Genomic DNA, 21,296 nt, shown 5'->3' with positions numbered 1-21,296 from the left:
AACCAAAGACCATTAGATGGAAGGTAAGTTTGTAATTATATTTATGTACAGAAAACTTAGCAGTGTACATTTAACCCAATTTAGTGGCGAGTTCTTTGGCCTTTGCCTTTTCCAGCTTGGCAATCCGAGCCACAGATTTAGGACCCAGGACGTTGCCTCCCCAGTGGCGGCGGATCTGAAATGACAGAAACAGCAGTCAGTTTGGCCTGACACCCTACCCTCTAATGCATGTATCAGCTAACGTCCTATATTCAATGGTTCCAAGTGGGTACTCGAATCCAGCTGCTTCAAGCACTAACCAACCCACGTTCTGTATAGAGCTGCTTACCTCATCATATCTGTCGTTGTAATTGGTCCTAATAGCTTCCACCAGCTTAGCCAGAGCACCCTTGTCTTCCCTGGCAAGGAAAGGGGAAAGGCTTTGTTACTCTTTGGGAAGCAGGAGTAATTTTTCCTATAAGCTTTTGTTTTTGCCTCAGACACAGTATGACCACACAGCTGATTCAGGTGAAGAAATTCTTAGCCATCATTGGCAAATGGTTCCCAAACCTGGGAGTTAAGGGAAGCTTAGGGATAAGCATGAATACTCACGAGTTAACCTGTGTGAAGGCAACAGTGGTGCATGTCTTCCTGTGGACCAGCCGCCCCAGCCTGGCCTTTCCCTTGATGATGCAGTAGGGGACCCCCATCTTTCGACACAGGGCAGGCAGGAAGACCACCAGCTAGAAGCAAGCACGAGCTGTAGGCGTTTGGAGCACAAGAAGCAGGAGCTGCACTGCTTCTTTGTGGCAAATGCTCAGGGTTAAAAAGCTCATGTAACTGCACATCAAAGCTCCTTCAGTCAAAGATTCACATCACTGCAAGAGCCACACAAACTGATCCCTTTTCCCCAAACTCAGCAAAACTGACTCCACCCTTCCAGAGGCAACACAGGACCCTGGTTCTGCACTTGATGCTAAAAACCACCAGACCTACCTCAATGGGGTCTACATCGTGGGCAATCACCACCAGCTGAGCCTTCTTGTTCTCCACCAAGGTGGTGACTGTATTGACCCCTGGAACACACAACCACTTTGCCTCAGTGCTTGGGCTGCTACAGTCACATAAAAAGCAGTTCCACCAAGCTGTGACTCAGGGTTAAAAAGCTCGACTTCACTCTTCACAGTGATTTCAGGTGAAGAAATTCACACATCATTGCACAGCCTGCCCTACCACCCTTCCTTCCCCAGGGGTCACCTACCCGCTCGGAGGACAGGTGGTCTCTTAGTTGGGACGTCCCCTTTGCCAGCAGCTTTCTTCTCAGCACGGGCCAGCAGCCTTTGCTTCTTCTCCTGCTTTGTCTCTGGCCTGTACTTGTGAGCAAGCTTAAGCAGCTGGGTAGCTGGGAAAATAATTCTTCAGTTAGACTCTAGGCTTGAATTTTTTTTTTTTTAGATTTGCTACGTAGTTTCTTGAGTACTGTAGTTACTTGGCAAGCAATCTCATGCTCAGCCTGATTCTAACTGTTGTCACTTAAAAGGCATTACAGGCCTATGTGGAGGGTCTCTGAACCCTCGTACAGCCGTGGCATAAACTTACACTAAAACCAATTTTTTTTTTTGTTTGTCGAGACAGTTTCTCCGTGTTGTTTTGGTACCTGTCCTGGAACTCACTCTGTAGACCAGAGATCTGCCTGCCTCTGCTTCCCGAGTGCTGGGATTAAAGGTGTGTGCCACTGCCGCCGGGCCAAACAAATTTGTAAAAAGCTTAAAACAAAAACCATCCTCGTGGTACACGCCTATAATCCCAGCACTTGGGAAGCAGGATCTCGAGTTCAAAGCCTGCCTGGGTCTACATAAGGAGCCCAGAACAACATAGAGACCATCTCCACAACCCCCCTCCCCAGACCTACCCTTGTGTGTGGTATGTGCAGGGAAGAATGCCAGGGGTCAATGTTGGGCATCTTCCTCATATGCCTCCCCACCTTACTAATACGTTAAGTTTGTTGGCTGTTTCAGGTAGTGACTAGGGACCCCATCTATGGATGCTGAGAATCCTCAGCTCTCACACTTGCTCAGTACCCCTTTTCCTTCTGGAACCACCTCCCTGCACCACCACTGTTCTAATGTGAAGACACACTGAAAAGGACAAACTCAGGCCCAATTTCGTGCCCTGGAAACACGAAACCGGGCCCCTGACACACAACCTCACCTGTTTGCCGGTCCAGGGCCTGTGTGAACTGGTTAATGGCAGGAGGTACTTTGAGCCGCTTGTAGAGGATGGCTCTTTGCCGCTGCAGCCTAATGTAGCGGGGCCATTTGACGAAGCGTGTGAGATCTCTTTTGGGCTGGATGTCCTGCCCTGGGAAATAAAGAGTGACACTACGGATGAGGAGTCACCGTTGAGCCAGCCGGCATCTGGGCACTTAGGCGGGCGTTGGTGCATCAGCGATCTTGGTGGTTCAAATGTCATCACCATTTTTCTGATAGCAAATATTCTTTTCCATCATCTGCACACAACACAACCCCTTCTAACAGCAAGCCACGGCCTGCCAGCAAGCACAATAGCCCAAGTACCCATCTCCGAGCCAGGGCGGCCCTCGAAGGCCACCGTCCGCGTCTGTTAAGGGACGGAGCCCGGCTCTCCAGGCGGAGACCATCCCCACCCCAAGCCCCCTGGAACCACCGCCCCGCCGTCGGGAAAGCGCTTCGATCCCACTTACCAATGCCGAAGTTCTTGGGCCTTTTCTCAAACAAAGGATTCACCACCTTTTTGGCCTCCTGTTTCTTCACGACGGCGGGGGCCGGGGCCACCTTCTTCCCCTTGGCCTTCTTCCCCTTGGGCTGCACAGGAGAGAGAAACCCCGTGAGGCTGTGTCTCCCGCCGGCGCCGTCCCATCGGACGGCAGGGGCGCTCCCGGCGCGCCGCTCGCTGCCGCTCCCTTTCAGCGCAGGGCCCCGAAGCGCCAAGGGAGTCCGCAGACCCCGCGAGACGGCGGCGGGTGGCGGATGGAGGCGGATGACGCGAGGGACCGCGATCACTCACCATCTTGCTCGGCTGGAGGAGAGAGAAAGAAAAGGGAATTGTGGGTAATATGTAAGCAGCCGCGGAGATCGCGAGAGCCGGCGCGGGATTTCGGATTTAAAGCGACTGACGCACTGGGCACTCGGTCGGCGGGGGCGGGGCCTGGGCGGGGGCGTGCGGAGTCGCGGCTGCGCGTTCGCTGAGGGCGGCAGGACCCGGCAAGGTACCGTGGGTCCCGAGTGGCGGCGGGCGGTAGTAGGGAGCAAAAGCCGCGTGCAGGAGTGGGTGCTGTGCGCCTGCGTGGGGAGGGCCCGCTGCGGGCCTGTGTTCGCGGAGGGAGCTGATGTAGTGAAAGCCCTCCTTACCACCCCCCAGGTCAGACCAGCCTGGGGCTCTCACCCAGGGTCTGTCATGGCCCAGCAGAGAGCCCTGCCCCAGAGCAAGGAGACGCTCCTGCAGTCTTACAACAAGCGGCTCAAAGACGACATCAAGTCCATCATGGACAACTTCACCGAGATCATCAAGACCGCCAAGGTGCGTGGACGCTGTTCCGAGGCCATACGAGAAGGCAGGAACTGGTTTCCCCTGGGGTCTGGGTACATGTCTAGATTCTGCTGCAGGGGTGGGGATGCAAAGGGAATGTGATCAAGTCTGGTGCGAGTGGGAGCGACGAGGTGTCAGAAGTAAAGGTCAGCAGGTAAATAGAAAAGCCACATAATGACAATCGTGGGTAGAGCAGAGTAGAGGACTCTGGACGAAACTGCCAGGGCTCTACTTTAGTTACTGGGCAGTGGGCACCTGGGCTGAGTGTCCCCCATGCCGTAGATCGTTGTGATGACCGATGAGTTTGATCCTTTAATACAGTTCCTCATGTTGTGGTGACCCCCCCACCAGACATTAATTTTTGTTGCTACTTCATAACGAATTTTGCAACTGTTAAGAATCGCCATGTTGAGAACTGCTGCTCTATTTATTTCTGAGATGCCTCAAGACCGCTGAGATCTGTCAGTCGCTAGCTGGTCCATCTGTAAGCTGGGAACAGCAGTTCAGGCTTTTGTGAGGAAGCCCTCCTTAGTTAGCTGCTCAATACGGTGCCTGCCCAGGAGGGGTCACTTGAAAAGGCACTTTCTGGCTGGGGATGTTGAGATTGTGAAGTGCTTGCCTAGCAGTTACAAAGCCCTGTGTTTGGTCCCTAGCACTGAATAAACTAGATGTTGGCACAGCTCTTTAATGTCAGGATTCAGGAAGTGGAGGTAGGATCAGAAGTTCAGGGCAGCCTGGGTTACATGAGACCCTGCCTTAAAAACAAAGATAAAAAAATCTTGTCTTACGCTGGGCAGTGGTGGCACACACCTTTATTCCCAGCACTCGGGAGGCAGAGGCAGGCGGATCTCTGTGAGTTCGAGGCCAGCCTGGTCTACAGAGCGAGTTCCAGGACAGGCACCAAAACTACGCAGAGAAACCCTGTCTGAAAAAAACCAAAAATAAAAACTTGTCCTTTTACTCCTTTATTGAGCATCTTATTTCGTGTAAACTTTCTCAAAAAGACTTGGCAGTGTCCTTTTGATGTGATGAAGTCACCTATTGTCACCCACAGAACAAGAGGGGGTTGGAGTGGACATTGCCAGCTGTCTAGATAGGAGGTAGAGTGCTGGGTACGCAGGAAGGCCTGATAAGCAGGCAGGCTGTGGTGATGGCACTCAGGGTGGGGTGGTGGCTGTTAGTTGTTGGGTTCCTATGAGCCAGGCTAAGCCAGGTGGCTGCCTGGGCTGATTCTAGGCTTTCTTATTTGTCCCCAGATTGAGGATGAGACACAGGTGTCGCGGGCTACTCAGGGTGAACAGGACAATTACGAGATGCACGTGCGAGCTGCCAACATCGTGAGTGGCAAGGGTGGAAAACACCCCTCTAGGGGTCTTGGATGGAGTCCAGAGCAGCACAAGAGAACAGTGGGGTGGGGCAGAGCACATTTTAGGAAACTGTCCCTAGTGGTCACTGGGGGGTGGGGGGGTGAGGGGGTGTGGCAATAGACAGTAGTAGTCAGGAGGAAGGCAGCCCTTCTTGCTGACATGAAGGTTCCCCAAGGCTGGTTGTAAATGGAAAGGCAGACGGCCTTTTGTCATGTAAAATGTGAGCCCCTCTTGATCTTACAGGGAAAGCCCAGTAGGCCAGAGTCTGTGCAGTGGGTACCAGCAAATGACAATGTGTGGGGCAAAGACCCCAGTGAATCCTTGCAGGAGGAAACCCAGGGCATAGTCTTCTGTTGGCTTTGAGTGAGAGCACAGGATGTATACATGGTGTGAGTGGTTGGTTGGGAGGGAAAGCTCCTTGAAGTAAGCAAACTTACTCCACCCGTGGTCGGGGTGGGTTCTGATCATGCCTTCCCAGTTCCTTCTCTGTCCTCACAGATGGCTTTGTGCAGGCTAGTACTTTTCTTTGTGGACCATGAAGTTGAGATTTCCAGAGAACCCACTGTTGGCCCAGCATCCGTTACACAGAGCAGGGTCACTGTCTTCACCTCCTCTCATATCCTGATTATGATGGTGGCAGGTCCGAGCTGGCGAGTCACTGATGAAGCTGGTATCTGATCTCAAGCAGTTCCTGATCCTCAATGACTTCCCATCTGTGAACGAAGCCATTGACCAGCGAAACCAGCAGCTGCGCGCCCTGCAGGAAGAGTGTGATCGAAAGCTCATCACCCTGCGGGACGAGGTCTCCATCGACCTGTATGAGCTGGAGGAGGAATACTACTCGTCCAGGTACAAATAGGGCTGGACTCGCATGCAGGTGGTACCTGCTGCCTGCCCAGGCCAACTAGGGCCTTCAAGGGCCTTGTGTTTTTCCAGCCCTCCTTGGCAGCAAAACCCCTGACTAGAGCATTTGATGGACAGACAGTCACAGCCAGCCACCAGCTGGTGCCCAGGCCTCCCCTCAATGAAGTGGGGTGAAAATCACAGGACTTGGTGTCAGCCGCTGAGGCCAGAGAAGGGTACCCCCCAGGGGGCAAGGAAGCCCTCCTGGGCAGTGCAGTCTCTGCTTTACTGCTGTAAATCTCTGTCTAGACATTTCAGCCCAGGCTGGATTGGCCTCTTGGGGCCTCCGGGACACCACTGCCTACTGCTTGCCCAGAGATTCAGTTCCATGTGGGTATCGTCAGACTCCACAGTGTAGAGATGGTGAACACTTGGACTGGGGAAGGAGCTCAAGCACGGTGGCTTTGAGATACTTGGATGTCCTCGTGGTCCTGGAGCCTCCTGGTATCAGACCTATGCTTGCCCCAGAGGATAGCAGTAGGTAGGATCTGTCACCTAGTCCTCTTCAGGGCCACTTGAAACCTGATACTTTCCTAACCAGCGAGGCCTTGAGAAATTAAGAGTACAATATGAAATATTTGGGAAGCTGAGGCTAGAGAATGACGGCCTTGCTCAGACCCCCTTAGCTTGGTATTAAGGTTCCGTCCAGCAGCACCCTCTCCCAGGCAAACCTGTTTTCCCCAGTGGTAGATGTGCTGCTCCATGACTGGGTGGTGTGTGGTCTAGGGCTTGCTTTCCCCATCCTAGACTCAGTGTCACTGCCCAGCTGGAGCAGTTCTAAAGTTTTCCAGAGAGTTCTGGGGCTATCCTTGGTCCCAGTATTGATCAGCTTAGCAAACAAAGGGGACCATATCCTCTATCCCCAAAAGGCAGAGCTTGCCACTCACCCAGGAAGAATTCCTTCACATCTTCCTGTCACTACCCTTTGGACATTTACCGCTTCAAGGGCTCCTAGGTGGATCAGTCTTGGGACAGTGACTCAGCCCTGCTACAGGGGTTGATAGAGAAACCCTGGGGATGAAACTGCTTAGGATGACAGAAACCCAGATTATCAGGTTTCCAAAGCCTTAGTTTCTCTGTGTCACCTGCATGGGTTTCTGGGACAACCTGTGTCCCCTCTGGGCAGTCACCTTTTCCATATTCCTCATGGTAAAGCATCTGCCCCTCTGCCTATGAATTATGTTAAATGTCAGTGCTCTTCTGTGCAGAGGCCAGTGGGTTTCATCTGCCCCTATCAGCTTCATGCCCACACCACCAGCAGCTGCCCAGCTTCACCTCTGTACAGCTACTCCTGCCTATATACTCACTGCTTGCTAATTCTGGCTTTGCCTCCCCTCCACTCTTCTGGGGATGCTACTCTTCTGGGTAGTTCTGAGAGGGACTGCTGGGGGCAGGTATGGGGCCAGGGCCTTGTGCATATTAGACAGCTGTGGAAACAGATGTGCTCCAGGTAACCACTGCCATGACCGCTGAGGTTAATCCTTCTCTCTTCCCACCTCTGGTCTTCCCTGTATAACATGGGGAAATGGAGTGCATGAAGCTATAGGGCTGGAGCAGTGGTGTGTAGAGAAATGCTGGACCTCTGCTCCTGACTTTTTATAGTTAGGCCAATTCCCTGATAGGGACAGACACAGGTCTCTGCCACCATGATCTTTGCAAAGTCTTACCACTACCCTGCTGGTAAAGGGTGGGTGGTCAGGATGGGAGGAGACCCACAGGGACAAGGGGAGTCCCAAGTGTCAGGAAGGGCATGTGGCCCGTGGGGAGAGCTTGCCTAAGTCACATGGCCTTCTTTCTTTGGCTGCAAGGGCGGCTAGAACTGGTAGCCGAGGGGCCAGTACAGGAGAGGAAGGGGAGGCAGTCAGGTGATGTTCATTTCTTAACTCTGCGTCTGTCTTGCTTTCCCCTCCCTGGCTTTCCTCTGCCTGCTCCTGTCACTCCTGGGGGTTTCTTGTGGTGGCAAAGCTCAAGTCTCTGCGAAGCTAATGACCTACCTCTATGTGAAGCTTACTGGAGGCTGGACCTCGACACAGATTCTGCTGATGGCCTCTCTGCCCCTCTTCTGGCATCCCCGGAGACTGGTGCTGGTCCCCTGCAGTCTGCAGCCCCTGTCCACTCCCATGGTAGTGGTTCAGGCCCCACAGAACACACCTGAGCCTCTTGGGGTACCCTCTCAGGTAGCCCTCCCCAGGGCCCTAGTTATCAGAAAGGAAGTCCTGTCAGTCTCAGCTCCCACTTGGGGACTCAGGAACGTGGCCAGGCCAGGGCCACTTCCCTGTGATAGTTGGGAATGATGTTCAGTTACTTACAGGCAGATGGCTCTTCCTCTCTAGTGGCTACCTTCCTGACTGCCAGATGGATTGTCCCATTGCGGACCTTGAGTAGGGAGGGTGGCTGGTGATAGGAACACATCCTCAGCTGTTTAGAATTGGGAGGTGCTCGGTGGACCTTAGCCAAGTCCAGCCACCCATCCTTGGCTCAGGCTCCTGTGTAGAGAGCCCTGTCCACTGCCTGGTGCCTGGAGCACAATTGTCTGTGCCATATCTGACAGTCCTAGCAAGACTGAGAGGCAGCTAGCCAGGGCATCTTCCTGGGTTCTGCCGCCATTTTCATTCTGCTACTTTTGTGATAAAACTGTTGAATAAAACATTCCTTTTTTGTGTTGTTCATCTTTCTTTTCTGATCAGTCCAAGACTGCCCTTGGGTTCCTTGAGCAATAGCCCCCCTCCTCGTATAGCCTTGGGCTCCCGGGTGACCCCTCTCCCGCTAGCGTCTACCAGGTCCTTGACATTTTGGTAAATGGATGAAAAATCTGCCATTACTTCAAGATAAGAGACTGAAGCACCTGTACTTCTGGTGCCACCCATTTCTGCCACCCCAGCTTAGCGCTGTCATGTCTGCATCTTGGAGTGGGCATGGGCTTGGAAGGGGTGTGTCTAGAGCCACAGGCTGAGAAATTAAGTAGCAGAAACAACTAGGAACTCAGACCCCATTGCCTCTCTGTACCAGGCTCATCACTGACATGCAGAAATCATGATACTGGCCTTCAGCCTGTCACCCGTAACTATGGTGAGCAAGTTTCATTCATGAAAGTAGTCAGCCATGAGGAACATGGGCTGGTCATCAGGTGGCCCAGCACCTACATAGCCAAACAGAAGGTAGCACACAAGTGGGTAGCTAGGGGAAAGTCACTGCCCCAATGAGGGGGTTTTCCATCAGAGTGATATCTGCAATGTTAACTGCTGGAAGAGCTCTTAAGTGTTACGGAGAAAGCTTAGTCACAGGGTGGAGGAGTTTGGGGGAACACTAGAAACAACGGTTTGGAAGGGTTTCCAAAAATCTTAATGAAAGACATTGTGTTTTATTCTGTTTGGTCAATTCTGTCCTTAACATTTAAAAGCAAAAATTGCCTTTCTCCAACTTGTGCTGCTGGGGGCACTGCTCCCAGAGACACAGACAGGGATTCAGTTTTCTAGAAACTCAGAGTCAACAGTGATGTAACTTCTGTATCACCTTTTTTTTTCCCCCCCACGAGCATTAACTTGTGAGTGACCGAGACCCACGCAAAAAGCTCTACGTAGCCATGTGTATAGCAAGGCCTGTTCAGGCCCTACTACAGACTCGCTTTTCCCTCCATTTCCTCATATATAAGCCATTTCAATGCCATCTGCAAGCCTGCAAGGGGGTTTTCACCCCTAAAGGCCCAGTGCCATCGAAACAACTGAGATGCCTGACTACTGCATGTAATCTAGGATCCACGCCATACTCATGTCTCCGGTTGTCACCCCACATTTTTTTTATACCTGTTTGTGTTTTGCTGTGTGTGGTGGTTTGCTGTGAGTGGCTGTGGGGTGCTGGGTCGGATTCTGGGCTTCAGGCCAATGATAGGGAAGGAGCCAGAATGGCTTCCTTTTGCCGGGCGGAGAGGGAGGGACTGAAGTCCCGACGCTTGGCCGAACCGGTGCGGATCTCATGTTACAGGTTACTTCTTTCAGAGAAACGCCTCCAGGTTAAGGACTAGCCGGCCCCTTAGGCCTGGCTAATCGAGCTCTGAGTGGGCCGCGGCTGCGTACACTGTGGTTTGGACTGAAACAAATACTTGGGTGGTGGCTTCCGGTGCTCCTGAGCTAATAGCGAGCGTTGGCCTGGCGGCGCCTGCGCACACGGCACTTCCGGCGTGGTCGGGCTCCGCAATCGAACGCTCGGCTGTCAGTGCCTGCATGCATGGTGCTTCCGGTGGGCCATAGAGCCGTGGGAACCGCCGAGCGTGGCGACAGCCCTGGTCTCCAGCCATGGCCTCTCTGCAAGCCAAGGATACTTATCTGCAGGACTTGGCCAAGAAGATCTGCGCACAGCCTGGCCCCGAGCGGCGGAGGAGCGAGTGGGGTAAGGCAGCCTACCCGAGCAGCCTTTGGGAGTGGATGCCGTCGCACGGGCCCGCTGTTAGGTTGGATCCGACCCTCCACGCGTGATACAAGAGTGAGCCGGTACTCGCTGGTACTCGCTGGGACAGCTACGGCTCCTGAGGGCGCTGGGCCCTGATGGAGGGGAAGGTGGTTAGGGAACTACCAGACTCGAACGGAACGAAAAACGTGCTCGCTAGTAAAGTATGAAGAGGTCAAGTTTTCTCACTGTCTGGTGTTGTCTTTCAGTTCTTGTCCGTGTGTGTTTCATGCGTTGAGAGTACGTACACTCCATTCTTGGACGTTTAGTTTAAAATGCTAACATTTCCTCATCGTTAGAAGTGAAAGTATATCTTTCATCATAAAGAGTTCATTGCCGCTGGGCCTGGTTCGTGGGGAGGCCTCAGGCCCGCAGGCCTGTCTGGGCTGTATACATTGATAAGTTCACCTCTGCGTGGGCAACTTCAGGAAACCCTCCCAAAAAGTAAAAGGAAGAACTGGAGAGATGGCTCAGCGGTTAAGAGCACTTGTTACTTTTGTATAGAACCCATATTCGGTTCCCAGCATCTATGTGGCAGCTTACAACAGTCCCTTAATTCCAGTTCCAGGGAATCTTATACTCTCTTCTATCCTCCAACGGCAACAGACACGGTTATGATACACAGACATACATACTTACAACACTCATAAAATGAATGAATGAGTGAATGAGTCTTTTGGGGCGGGGGCAGTGGCAATCATGGTCCAGATGCCTTTAATACCAATGCTTGGCAAGCAGAAGCAAGGCAGATCACCGTGAATTCCAGAAATTCACAGCCCTCACCTTATTCTGGAGCCCATTTTGAATGACCGTGGCCTGTGAACACGGATTTTGTTTACCCCAAATTCCACTTTCCAACACAAAATGTTCTTGAAGCAGTTTCAGAACAAAGAAAGCCAAGGCAAGTTTAAAATACATTGGTGTATACATCAGGTAGTTATAGCAAGATGTGGGAAGCTTTTCTAGGCCCAGATGTTGATGACATTTTTGTTTTTGTTTTTTGAGACAGGGTTTCTCTGTGTAGCTTTGTCCTGGAACTCTGTAGGCCAGGCTGTCCTTGACTCAGAGATCTGCCTGCCTCTGCCTCCATCTCCAGAAGTGCTGGGATTAAAGGCGTGTACCACCACGCCTGGTGCTGATGACATTCTTAACTTTTAGGTTGATCTGCTGAGTTAATAGATTCAAAAAGGTTTTTATCTATTAGTCACAGATATAGAGGTGGGCAAGAAATGGATTATTCATGGGATTAAAGCTAACTTGAGATAAGGTAATTGTCCTCTGGGCCTGCAACATTCCAGCCTTTCTACACCACTGCAATTCTAATGAGTCCATCGGTCTTTGCAGACGCAGCAATGACAGGCCCAAAGTATGAGTACTACTGTGTCACCAAAGCCCACCCCAGCATGGGTGACGGCTCTCGAAAGCTAGAAACCTGGAGAGCACTGCACTACTTGTAGGCAGCTCAACAGGTTGGAGAGTGTCTATTCCATGTGGTCTTGCTTGACTCAGAGTCACTTGGCCTTCCTCTTGTATATGCTTGGGGAAGAAGGGGCTAGTGAATCTGGTCAGTTCCAGGACTTCCTGAAGCTTGGTGTTTAGTTCCTGAGCTGAAGGAGCTTCCCCCCAAGATGGAAGGTTTTATCCAGGAGGAAATTGCTATACATGAGCCAAGTGTTCAGTTTGGGGTAGTAAGGAGAAAGTGTCCTACGTAGCAGGACCATCATTTGTTCCTGGAAGTGGGTGTTTATATTTAGATAATGTGGTAATGACCAACCTGAAACCTGGCTTTGTGGTCTATTCCTCAGACACATATCTGCTGGGTCAGGTGTGTGAGTGTAGTTTAGATTTCTTAAAAAATTGTTTATTTTTGTTTTTTGAGACAAGGTCTCGCTATGTAGCCCAGCCTAGCCTCAAACTCTCAGCAGTCTTAGTGCCTTAGCTTCCAAATGCTGGGATTACAGATGTGTGGCCACCTGCTGCCCAGGCTGTTGGTGGCACTAAGCTCTGGACAGGTGGCACTGGCTTAGCCACCTGGTCCTTTGGATCACTGGGATCAGTGCCTTTGCAGGATCTTTCTTTGCTGAATTGGTGAGAGAGAAGGGATTCAGCTTGTTCTGCATTTCAGCTGGCAGAACAAAACGCTTGGAAGCTGCCGGGCCCCCGAAAAAGAAAAGGAAGAAAACACAAAAGAAATCTCAGGAGCAGGGACAGAAAGCTACAGAACACAAGACTAAGCCCGTAGGGAAGACGGCTCCCACCTCTTCTAGGGCTAAGAAACCAACAGTATCCAAACAAGAGAAGAACCCCAGCTCCCTGGAGTCTCCTGAAGGTGAGGGCCTCCAAAACATGCCTGGTCAGAGCTGGGATGGGACCTAGAGGCAAATGTCCCCACTGCTCAAAAGTACCAACAGGTTTATGGTAATGGTACAAGACTTTTCAGTGAGGGAGATCATAGGAGCAGAATAGAAGACAGAGCGCATGATGGTCCAGTGCCACATGACAGCCAGGTGACAAGGTGATAACAAACACTGTTTTTCTAATGTCATAGTGACCAACCTCATGATGCAGTTGTTACCTGTCTAAAGGAGCTAGGTTGGAACTTACTGGTGGCCTGTAAATCCACAAGTGGCACTGGGGAAGGAAGGAAGGAAGGGAGGGAGGAATGGTGGTGGGGAAGCTCCTCTTCCAGCCTAGTCTCCTTCCCTGCAGATAGCCAAGTCACAGCACCTGATTCTGTCTTTGCACTGGATTTCCTGCGACAGCGGCTGCATGAGAAGATCCAGCTGGCTCGGGGCCAGGTAAATGGGGAGTCTTCCTGAGCACCTGGAGCAGACTTGCAGAGTTTTCCCTCCCCATTTCTGTGCCAGCGTGGGGTGTGGAGCAGTGTAGTTCGTTTTTTGTTTTACTCTTTCTCTTTGGGGGCCCACCACTCAGTTCCCAATTAAATATTCAGAGACTTATTCTTACTTAGGAATGCCTGGCCTTAGCTTGGCTTGTTTCTAGCCAGCTTTTTTTAACTTAAATTATCTCATCTACCTTTTGCCTCTGGGCTTTTACCTTTCTCTCTCCTTACTCTGCGTCTGGTTGTATGGCTGGGTGGCTGGCCCCTGGTGTTCTCTTCTTGCTCTCCCTCTTTTCCTGTTTATTCTATCTGCATGCCAGACCTGCATGTTCCTCTCTCCTGCCTTGCTATTGGCCATTCAACTCCTTATTAGACCAATCAGGTGTTTTAGACAGGCAGAGTAACGCAGCTTTACAGAGTTAAACAAATGCAACATAAAAGAATGCAACACATCTTTGTATCATTAAACAAATATTCCACAGCATAAGCAAATGTAATGCATCTTTAACTGATATTCCACAACAGGGCACCTCTTGGTTGAGGTAGCAGGTATAGTTCCTTTCTTGCAGTACCTCAGTCCCCAGAGTCATCTGCCTCCTCAATGCTCTGTGTCCCTCAGAGAAGCATGACCTCCTTCCTTTGGGGAACTGCCTCCACTGATGCCACATGGGTAGAGTATAGCCTCTAAAGGTCAGTGTCCAGAAGTGAGGTGACCTGACTAGCCCTGACTTAGTGCTACCTGGTGGTGGCCACCCTCCTGCACTCCGATTTCTAAGGCTCTGTTCTTGAATTTTAACTTCTCACTCTCCCAATATATGCTACTCACTGACTCCAGGTTCCTAAGGGGAGCAAGGCTCAAGGCCCTCTATCCTGCAGCACAGGCCTGAGTTGGTCACGTACACAGTGCTCTCTCTGGCTATCGCAGGAAGGGATACAGAGAACACTCAGCCTGTGTCTGTCGTGAGCAGAATATACAGTGGTTAGGACAGGCACTCTATCCTAGAAACCCAACCTAAGTTCTGAATTCTAGGACAGTGGATGACCATGTGCAAGATGAGGTGCTCTGGCATGCTGAGGGGGCCAGGGAACTGGAGCCATGATCCTTTCTAGGGGTTCCTCACCACACTGGTGCTATTCGCATCTGGGTAACAACAGGTTATATACTGGTGAAACATGGACGCCATGGACTTGGGTCCTGCATGAGGATTTCCTCTCATCTCAGCCATGTGCCAGACAGAAGACTTCGAGACTGAGAAAACCGTAATGAATGAACCCCCACCTTTTCTCTTTTACCCCCAGGGCACCACCAAGGAGCTGTCAGCTGCCACTCTAGAGAAACGGCAGCGGAGGAAGCAGGAGAGGGAACGGAAGAAGAGGAAGCGGAAAGAACTTCGAGCAAAGGAAAAGGCTGCAAAGGCTGGGAAAAAGGAGGAGCCAGCCGAGGCACCCCCAGAAGGGGCCTGCAAGGAGCCGCAGGAGTCGGGGCTGATCTTTAATAAGGTGGGGGTTGTCTGGGCTGGGTGCCTCTGGCCCAACTTTGCACCTTGCTGATGGTGTAGGTGCATGCTGTTGACTCCTGTCTAAGGGGACAGAAGTCATCGGTCTGTGTCGCTGGTGAGATCGGTGTGCCATCTCATTGATGTGCTTTTACCTGTAGGTGGAAGTGACTGAAGATGAGCCGGCCAGCAAAGCCCAGCGTAAGAAGGAGAAGCGGCAGAAGGTGAAAGGGAACCTGACGCCACTGACGGGCAGGAACTACAGGCAGCTGCTGGAGCGTCTACAGGCGCGGCAGGACCGGCTGGAGGAGCTGCGGGATCAGGACGCAGGCAAGGCCCAGGAGCTGGAGGCCAAGATGAAGTGGACCAACTTGCTGTACAAGGCGGAGGGCGTGAAGATCCGTGACAACGAGCACCTGCTGCAGGAAGCCCTGAAGCGCAAGGAGAAGCGCAAGGCGCAGCGGCAGCGCCGGTGGGAGAAGCGCTCGGAGCACGTGGTGGAGAAGATGCAGCAGCGGCAGGACAAGCGGCGCCAGAACCTGCGCAAGAAGAAGGCCGCGCGGGCCGAGCGGCGACTGCAGAAGGCCCGCAAGAAGGGCCGGGTGCTGCCACAGGACCTGGAGCGTGCGGGCCTCTCCTGAGCAGCTCGCACCTGCCGGGTTCCTCCCTGGGCACCTAGGTGACAGACTGTGGGTCTCCTGCATGAGATCTACACATTCTTGCACCACACAGCCATAGTGAGGGCTCTAGTTGTGTGCCAACAGGATGCTTTGGCATCATCCTTAAGTAGGACAGTGCCCTCCAGTCCCTGGGAGGGATAAAGGGATCTATGCACAAGTTTTGTGAGTGTGTGTGTGTGTGTGTGTGTGTGTGTGTGTGTGTACATGTTTCTGAAGGCTCCAGATCAGGGGAGTAGAGATTGGGGTGAGGCACCCTACTGACCTCTTCCTGCCCACCTGTATTTCCAGTGGCCATGAGAACAAAAAGTCTTGACTACTGCTGTGTTCACAAGCTCCTGGCAACGTAAGAGCCCACAGGATTCTTGAGAGAATCGGATCCAGTCAGGCATGTCTCTGGACCAGAGCTCCAGAGCTACAAAACCGAGTCCCAGGTCCACAGGATGTGCCCTGGGTCACATGGCTGCCTGTGGGCCAGCTGGTGGCAGAGGCTTGGGATGTAGTGGTATATTGGCTAGTTTATGTCAGTTTAACACAAACTAGAGTTATCTGAGAAGAGGGAGCCTCAACTGAAGAGAAAACCAGTAGATTGGCATGTGGGCAAGTCTGGTACATTTTCTTTACTAGTGAATGATGTGCTAGGGCCCAGTTCTTTATGGGCAGTGCCACCTCTGGGCTGGTGGTCCTGGTTATATAGGAAAGCAGGCCAAGCTAGCCATGGGGAGCAAACCAGTAAGCAGCATTCCTCTGTGGCTTTTGCTTTAGTTCATGCCTCCAGGTTCTTGCCCTGACTTCTCTTGGCGATGTACTGTTACTGGAAATGTAACATGAAATAAACCTTTTTCTCAAGTTGCTTTTGGTCACGGTATTTTGTTTTTATCACCGTAATAGAAACCCTAAGATAAGTGTCAGTGTGTTTTTGGTGACAGGAAGTCTGGGCAGAATGGCTCCTAGGGTGCTGGCCAGGGCGAGGTTGTGAATGGAGGTAGGACTGCTGTTAGCCAGGTGAGAGGAATGGACAGTCTATAGGTGCAGAGTCACCCTCCTAGGTGAGGGTGTGGGTGCAGGAGTGGGGTGGTGGGGCTGGAGTATCTTTGTAATTACCAGACTGATCAGAATTAAGTGATTGTTGGATGTTATGGTGCACGCCTTTAGTTCACAGCACTCAGGAGGCAGAGGCAGGTGGATCTCTGAGTTTGAGGCCAGCCAAGGCTACAAGAGACCCTGTCTCAAAAAGAAAAAGTCATCTAGATACTTCCTGTGTGAGTCTGATGACCTGAGATCAATCTTTAGTGCCTGCAGTAAAGGAGAGCACTGGCCTCAACACTGTGGTGTCATGGCCCTCATACACTGGAATAATGGGGGGAAAGATCTAGAATGTTGGGCAGCTATAGTTAGGCAGGTGACTAGAGTCTAAGTTTATGAAGTGGTAAAAAATATGTATATTCTAAAATATCCCAGGAAAACCACTGGTTATGGTTTGAAACTACAGTGTCCTCAAAGGCTGTCTGTGTCTGAGTAGCTGGTCCCCTAGTGATTGGTACAGGTGCTTTGTGGGAGCTTCCCTTGTGAAAGCTTTTTTTTTTTTTTTCTTATCAAAGGTGGCGGTCCTGACGAGGGCCTTATTCCTCGGGCATCCTCTTCCCCCTTGTGCCAACTAGCCAATCAGATTGTAAAGTTGAACCCACAAATGGAATCAGTCATGACCTGAGCCTGGGATAAAGGACAGGAGGGCTTGTCCATGTGTAGTTGGCCCCATTTGGGTTGTGGTGCACCTGTTTTTACAAAAAGAAAGTGCTTTGCTGAATTACTTTATATGTGTTCCTTCATGCAACACTGAAATTATTTCCTAACAGCATGGCTGGCAGAGAAGGGATATTAAGATGGTCCTTAGCCAGGCATGGTGGTGCACGCCTTTAATCCCAGCACTTGGGAGGCAGAGCCAGGCGGATCTCTGTGAGTTCAAGGCCAGCCTGGGCTACCAAGTGAGTTCCAGGAAAGGCGCAAAGCTACACAGAGAAACCCTGTCTCGAAAAACGAAAAAAAAAAAAAAAAAAAAAAAAAAAAAAGATGGTCCTTGAGGGTTGTAGCCTACCTTGCTTCAATCCTGTTCTCTGCTTCCTGAATTTTGCCATGATGTAACTACCAGCAACCTCAAACAGCAATCCTCCTGCCTCAGGCTCCTGGGATTATAAATATCCTCTACCATGTCTGGCAAACAATAGAAACTTTATCAAGAGCTCACATCTAGGGCTGGAGAAATGGCTCAGAAGTTAAGAACACCTATCGTTTTTGCAGAGGACCTGAGGTTTGGTTACCAGCACCCACGTGGTGGCTCACAACTGTCTTTAACTCCAGTTCCGGGGATCCAACACCCTCTTCTAGCCTCTGAGGGTTCCAGGCACACATGTGCTGCACAGACACAAGCAGGCAAAACACCCATATATATCAATAAATAGCTCACAACTAACCCACTCCTGTGATAATAATGCTATCATTGCTAATAGGGTGAATGCCCTCCTGGCCTTTTTGTAGAGTGGGAGATTTGTTTTGTTTGAACAAATGGTTTTTTTTTTTTTTTTTTTTTTTTTTTTGGTTTTTCGAGACAGGGTTTCTCTGTTTGTACCTTTACGCTTTTCCTGGAACTCACTTGGTAGCCCAGGCTGGCCTCGAACTCACAGAGATCCTCCTGGCTCTGCCTCCCGAGTGCTGGGATTAAAGGCGTGCGCCACCACCGCCCGGCGAACAAATGGTTTTAACATGTAGCCTAGCTTGGTATTGAACTTAATCAGCCTCCCAAATGCTGGGACTATAAATGTATGCCACCACACCTGACTCCTTTTTTGTTTTTTAAACACGGGTCTCTCTAGCCCTGGCTGTCCTGGAACTCACTCTGTAGGCCAGGCTGGCCTCGAACTCACAGAGATCCACCTGCTTCTGTGTCTTCCCTAGTGCTTCGATTAAAGGCTTGGCTCATAATTCTTCACATACACACACACACACACACACACACACACACACACACACACACACACACAGAATGGAGGAGGACACTCAAACTACAGCAACCACCTAAAGGCAGAAGTGGCTTCACTAGGAGAAAAGGGCAGAACAGCAGTCCTCAAGGGCACAACAGGAGCAGGGCTTCACAACCCATTCCACAAAAGCAGCAAGTGCTTCCAGGGAAAACAGACAGGAAGCTGTGAGGGGTGAGGAGCATGGAGCATCTGAAGGATGGTTTTTACAGTAATCCATCCAAGTGTTACAGCTCTGGAGGGAAAGGTATCCTGATTGGTTGGGAAGTCAGGCTATACCTACAGCTGTGAAGGGAAATATCCTGGATACCTACAGCTATGAGGAGAAAGGGTACATACCTGAAGCTGGGTGCGGTGGGGGATGGTCTCCCTGCAGGATGTAGCAATCCTGCTCCTCTCAGAGAGAGTACCATTCCCTTACAGCTGAGCTCTGCTCCATTCTGCCCCCCCCCCTTTAAGGGGGCTTCCCAACAGAGGTATCCATTTCTTCTTAGCTCAGGCCCAAGATATTACTTCTGCTTCACTCTGCTACAGGGGAAACCCATGTAGAAATGTAGCAATCTCCTCTGGCTCCAGCTCGTTAAGGGAATGTCCTGGCAAAGATTCTGCACCATGCCAACAAAAAAATCTTCACCCAAACTCTTTTGAGAAAGATTTGTTTGGGAAGGAGGAGTCCAGGAGAGTGGCTGACTCTACCAGGGTGGGAAAGCACGGCCCATAACTGAACAGGCAGAGGGGCTTATATAGGGCTTCCTAGGGGTGAAGTTTCTCTAGGGAGACAATTTTCTGCTCAGGGTTTGGTTGGTTTCGTTAGCCAGAGCTAGAGTTGGCTCTGGTTTCAGAGCCAAAGTGTGTTTCTCTCACTGTCCCATTTTAGCCTTTTGGCTCTAGTTTTGGGACCAGGGTATATTTCTTTCACTGGCTCTTGGTTCAGGGTTAAAGTGTTTCTTTCATTGGCTCGGGTCCCAGGGCCAGAGTATGTTTTTTTTTTTTTTTTTTTCCCCCACTGGCTGTGGGTTCAGGGCTAAAGTGTTCCTTTCACTGGCTCTGGGTTTCAGGGCCAGGGTGTGTTTCTTTCACTGGCTCTGGTTTTAGCGCCAGGGTGGGTTTCTTTGGCTGGCCTTTTTACTCTACAATCCCCAAACATAACTGCATCTGAAAGTAAGAATATATATTCTTGGGCCTGCATGGTGGCACATGCCTTTAATCCCAGAAAACTCACTATGTAGACCAGGCTGACCACAAACTCACAGAGATCAATCTGCCTCTGCCTTCTGATACTGGAGCTAAAGGTGTGCACCAACCTGACCTAAAGATTAACTCATAAAAAAAATAAAATAAAATAAAATAAACTTCTAGGTTTTTGTTTATTTTTATTTTTGAAATTAAAGTATAATTACATCATTCCTCCCTTTCCTTTCCTTTCTTCAACCCTTATGTAACACTGTCTCTCAAATTTATGCTTCTATTTCTTTGTTTCATATGTATATATGTATGTACGTGTTTTTATTCATCTATTTATTTTACCTCCCAGCCTCAGCCTCCCCCTCTTCCTCTTCTCCAAGTCCCTCTCCCCCATTCTCCCCTCCTATCTCCCAATCCCCTCCTCTTCTGTCTCCATCCAGAAAAGGACAAGTCTCCTATGAGTATCAATAAAACTCATAGGCATATCAAGTTGCAGTAAGACTAAGCACCTCCACATGTATTTTTTGGTTTTTCAAGACAGGGTTTCTCTGTGTAATAGCCCTGGCTGTTCTGGAACTCACTCTGTAGACTAGGCTGGCCTCAAACTCACAGATACCCACCTGCCTCTGCCTCCCAAGTGCTGGGATTAAAGGCATGCACCACCATGCTCGGCTCCTCCCCATGTGTTAAGGCTGGGCAAAGTGACCCAGTATGAGAAGTAGCATCCTTAAAGCCAGTAAAAGAGTTGGAGACAGCCCCTGTTCAAGCTGTTAGGAGTCCCTTGAGAGGACCAAGCTACACAACTGTAACACATATGCAGAGTGCTTAGGTCAGTCTCATGCAGGCTCCCTGGTTGTTGGTTCAGTTTCTGCAAGTGTATGTATATATTTCTAAATGTATAAATACAACCTGCTTAGTCTATATAATAATGTTACTTATATATATGTGATTTCATGGCTGACTACTTGATATTAAATATCCAATCTGGGGGCTCTTTGTGAGAGCCAAATTACATTTTAAGTTTTAATTACTATGCCTTAGAGATCCATAAAACAAAAATATTTCTGATCTACAAGCCCCTTGCACAAGAACAGATAGTTCCTGATAGGCTGGAGGTTATTGTTTGTGGGAGGTAACAAGCCACGTGGTTTTTATGCCCCTAAACAACTTTGTTTGACCCATCTGCACAAGATGTGCTTGATCACATGTGGGTGGGTGTGGGGGGGGGAGTGGGTGGTGGTGGTGGGATTCACAGGCAGGAAATACGTCAAGATGTACACTTACCTCTGATTGGATGTAGGCTGGAGGTATGTCAGGATGTATGCTTGCCTCTGATTGGACCTGATGGGAAATATAATAAATTATCGGTTTTCTTTCTTAAGCTGCTGCAAACTGACTTGGGGCCATTTCCCAGGAACCTGGGTATGGACCTGGCCAGAGTGTTAGAATTCCTAGCCACTCCCCCAGCTACATGACTGCACATGCGCTGTCCAGTAGCCAGGCAAGATGCTTAGTGATCCTAGGGCCTTACATCCTACTTAATGTGTGCTGCGTAGTCACGTAATGTATGCGCATGCATGGCATAGCTATGTAAGCCCATATGCTGGGGAGGGGGACACCTACAAAAGAGGGTTCCACTTATTTCTTCCCTCTCTTCCTGCACGGTCATTCCATAGACCTATGCACACTCCTTCTATTTCCTTCCCTTAATAAACTCTTATAGTGGGTTTTGTTGTACCTCGTGGCTTCTCTCACATGGTAAACAGTACCGCTTACTAAATAACACAGAGTCCATCCACCTG

At 50.5% G+C, this 21,296-nt stretch overlaps 3 protein-coding genes and 3 non-coding genes across 7 annotated transcripts; 2 read left to right on the top strand and 4 right to left on the bottom strand.

Moving 5' to 3' along the window:
• Positions 1-12: 12 nt before the first annotated feature.
• Rpl7a (ribosomal protein L7a) lies at positions 13-3,102 on the bottom strand. Its single transcript, XM_059259867.1, has 8 exons — positions 3,025-3,102; positions 2,702-2,822; positions 2,191-2,340; positions 1,241-1,381; positions 976-1,055; positions 592-722; positions 329-398; positions 13-175 (listed from the first exon to the last, which is right to left on the bottom strand). Exons 1-8 carry the CDS (start codon positions 3,025-3,027, stop codon positions 71-73), a joined length of 801 nt encoding a protein of 266 aa, XP_059115850.1. The 5' UTR covers positions 3,028-3,102; the 3' UTR covers positions 13-70.
• LOC131910140 (small nucleolar RNA SNORD36) lies at positions 792-863 on the bottom strand. The gene has a single exon (XR_009379002.1). It is a non-coding gene; the product is annotated as a small nucleolar RNA SNORD36 (small nucleolar RNA).
• On the bottom strand, positions 1,126-1,200 carry LOC131910139 (small nucleolar RNA SNORD36). The gene has a single exon (XR_009379001.1). It is a non-coding gene; the product is annotated as a small nucleolar RNA SNORD36 (small nucleolar RNA).
• LOC131910146 (small nucleolar RNA SNORD24) lies at positions 2,420-2,493 on the bottom strand. Its single transcript, XR_009379008.1, has one exon. It is a non-coding gene; the product is annotated as a small nucleolar RNA SNORD24 (small nucleolar RNA).
• Positions 3,103-3,143: 41 nt separating the features above from the next.
• Med22 (mediator complex subunit 22) lies at positions 3,144-8,485 on the top strand. Its single transcript, XM_059259869.1, has 5 exons — positions 3,144-3,226; positions 3,379-3,537; positions 4,803-4,883; positions 5,554-5,762; positions 7,782-8,485. The coding sequence occupies exons 2-5, from the start codon at positions 3,415-3,417 to the stop codon at positions 7,969-7,971; spliced, it is 603 nt and encodes a 200-aa protein (XP_059115852.1). The 5' UTR covers positions 3,144-3,226; positions 3,379-3,414; the 3' UTR covers positions 7,972-8,485.
• A 1,529-nt stretch (positions 8,486-10,014) lies between these two features.
• On the top strand, positions 10,015-16,126 carry Surf6 (surfeit 6). 2 transcript variants are annotated; one of them, XM_059259853.1, is made up of 5 exons: positions 10,015-10,202; positions 12,385-12,542; positions 12,908-13,057; positions 14,401-14,601; positions 14,759-16,126. In XM_059259853.1, the coding sequence occupies exons 1-5, from the start codon at positions 10,109-10,111 to the stop codon at positions 15,236-15,238; spliced, it is 1,083 nt and encodes a 360-aa protein (XP_059115836.1). In that variant the 5' UTR covers positions 10,015-10,108; the 3' UTR covers positions 15,239-16,126. The 2 variants fall into 2 exon arrangements, with proteins under 2 accessions (XP_059115836.1, XP_059115835.1); XM_059259852.1 differs by having other exon boundaries at positions 10,017-10,202; positions 12,385-12,588; positions 12,969-13,057.
• The last annotated feature ends 5,170 nt before the right edge of the window (positions 16,127-21,296 follow it).

This window comes from Peromyscus eremicus, chromosome 4 (genome assembly GCF_949786415.1).
Source record: "Peromyscus eremicus chromosome 4, PerEre_H2_v1, whole genome shotgun sequence".
In the NCBI taxonomy this organism is placed as follows: Eukaryota; Metazoa; Chordata; class Mammalia; order Rodentia; family Cricetidae; genus Peromyscus; species Peromyscus eremicus.
Note: the sequence above shows the minus strand (reverse complement) of the source record. Positions and strands in the feature narration are given on the sequence as shown.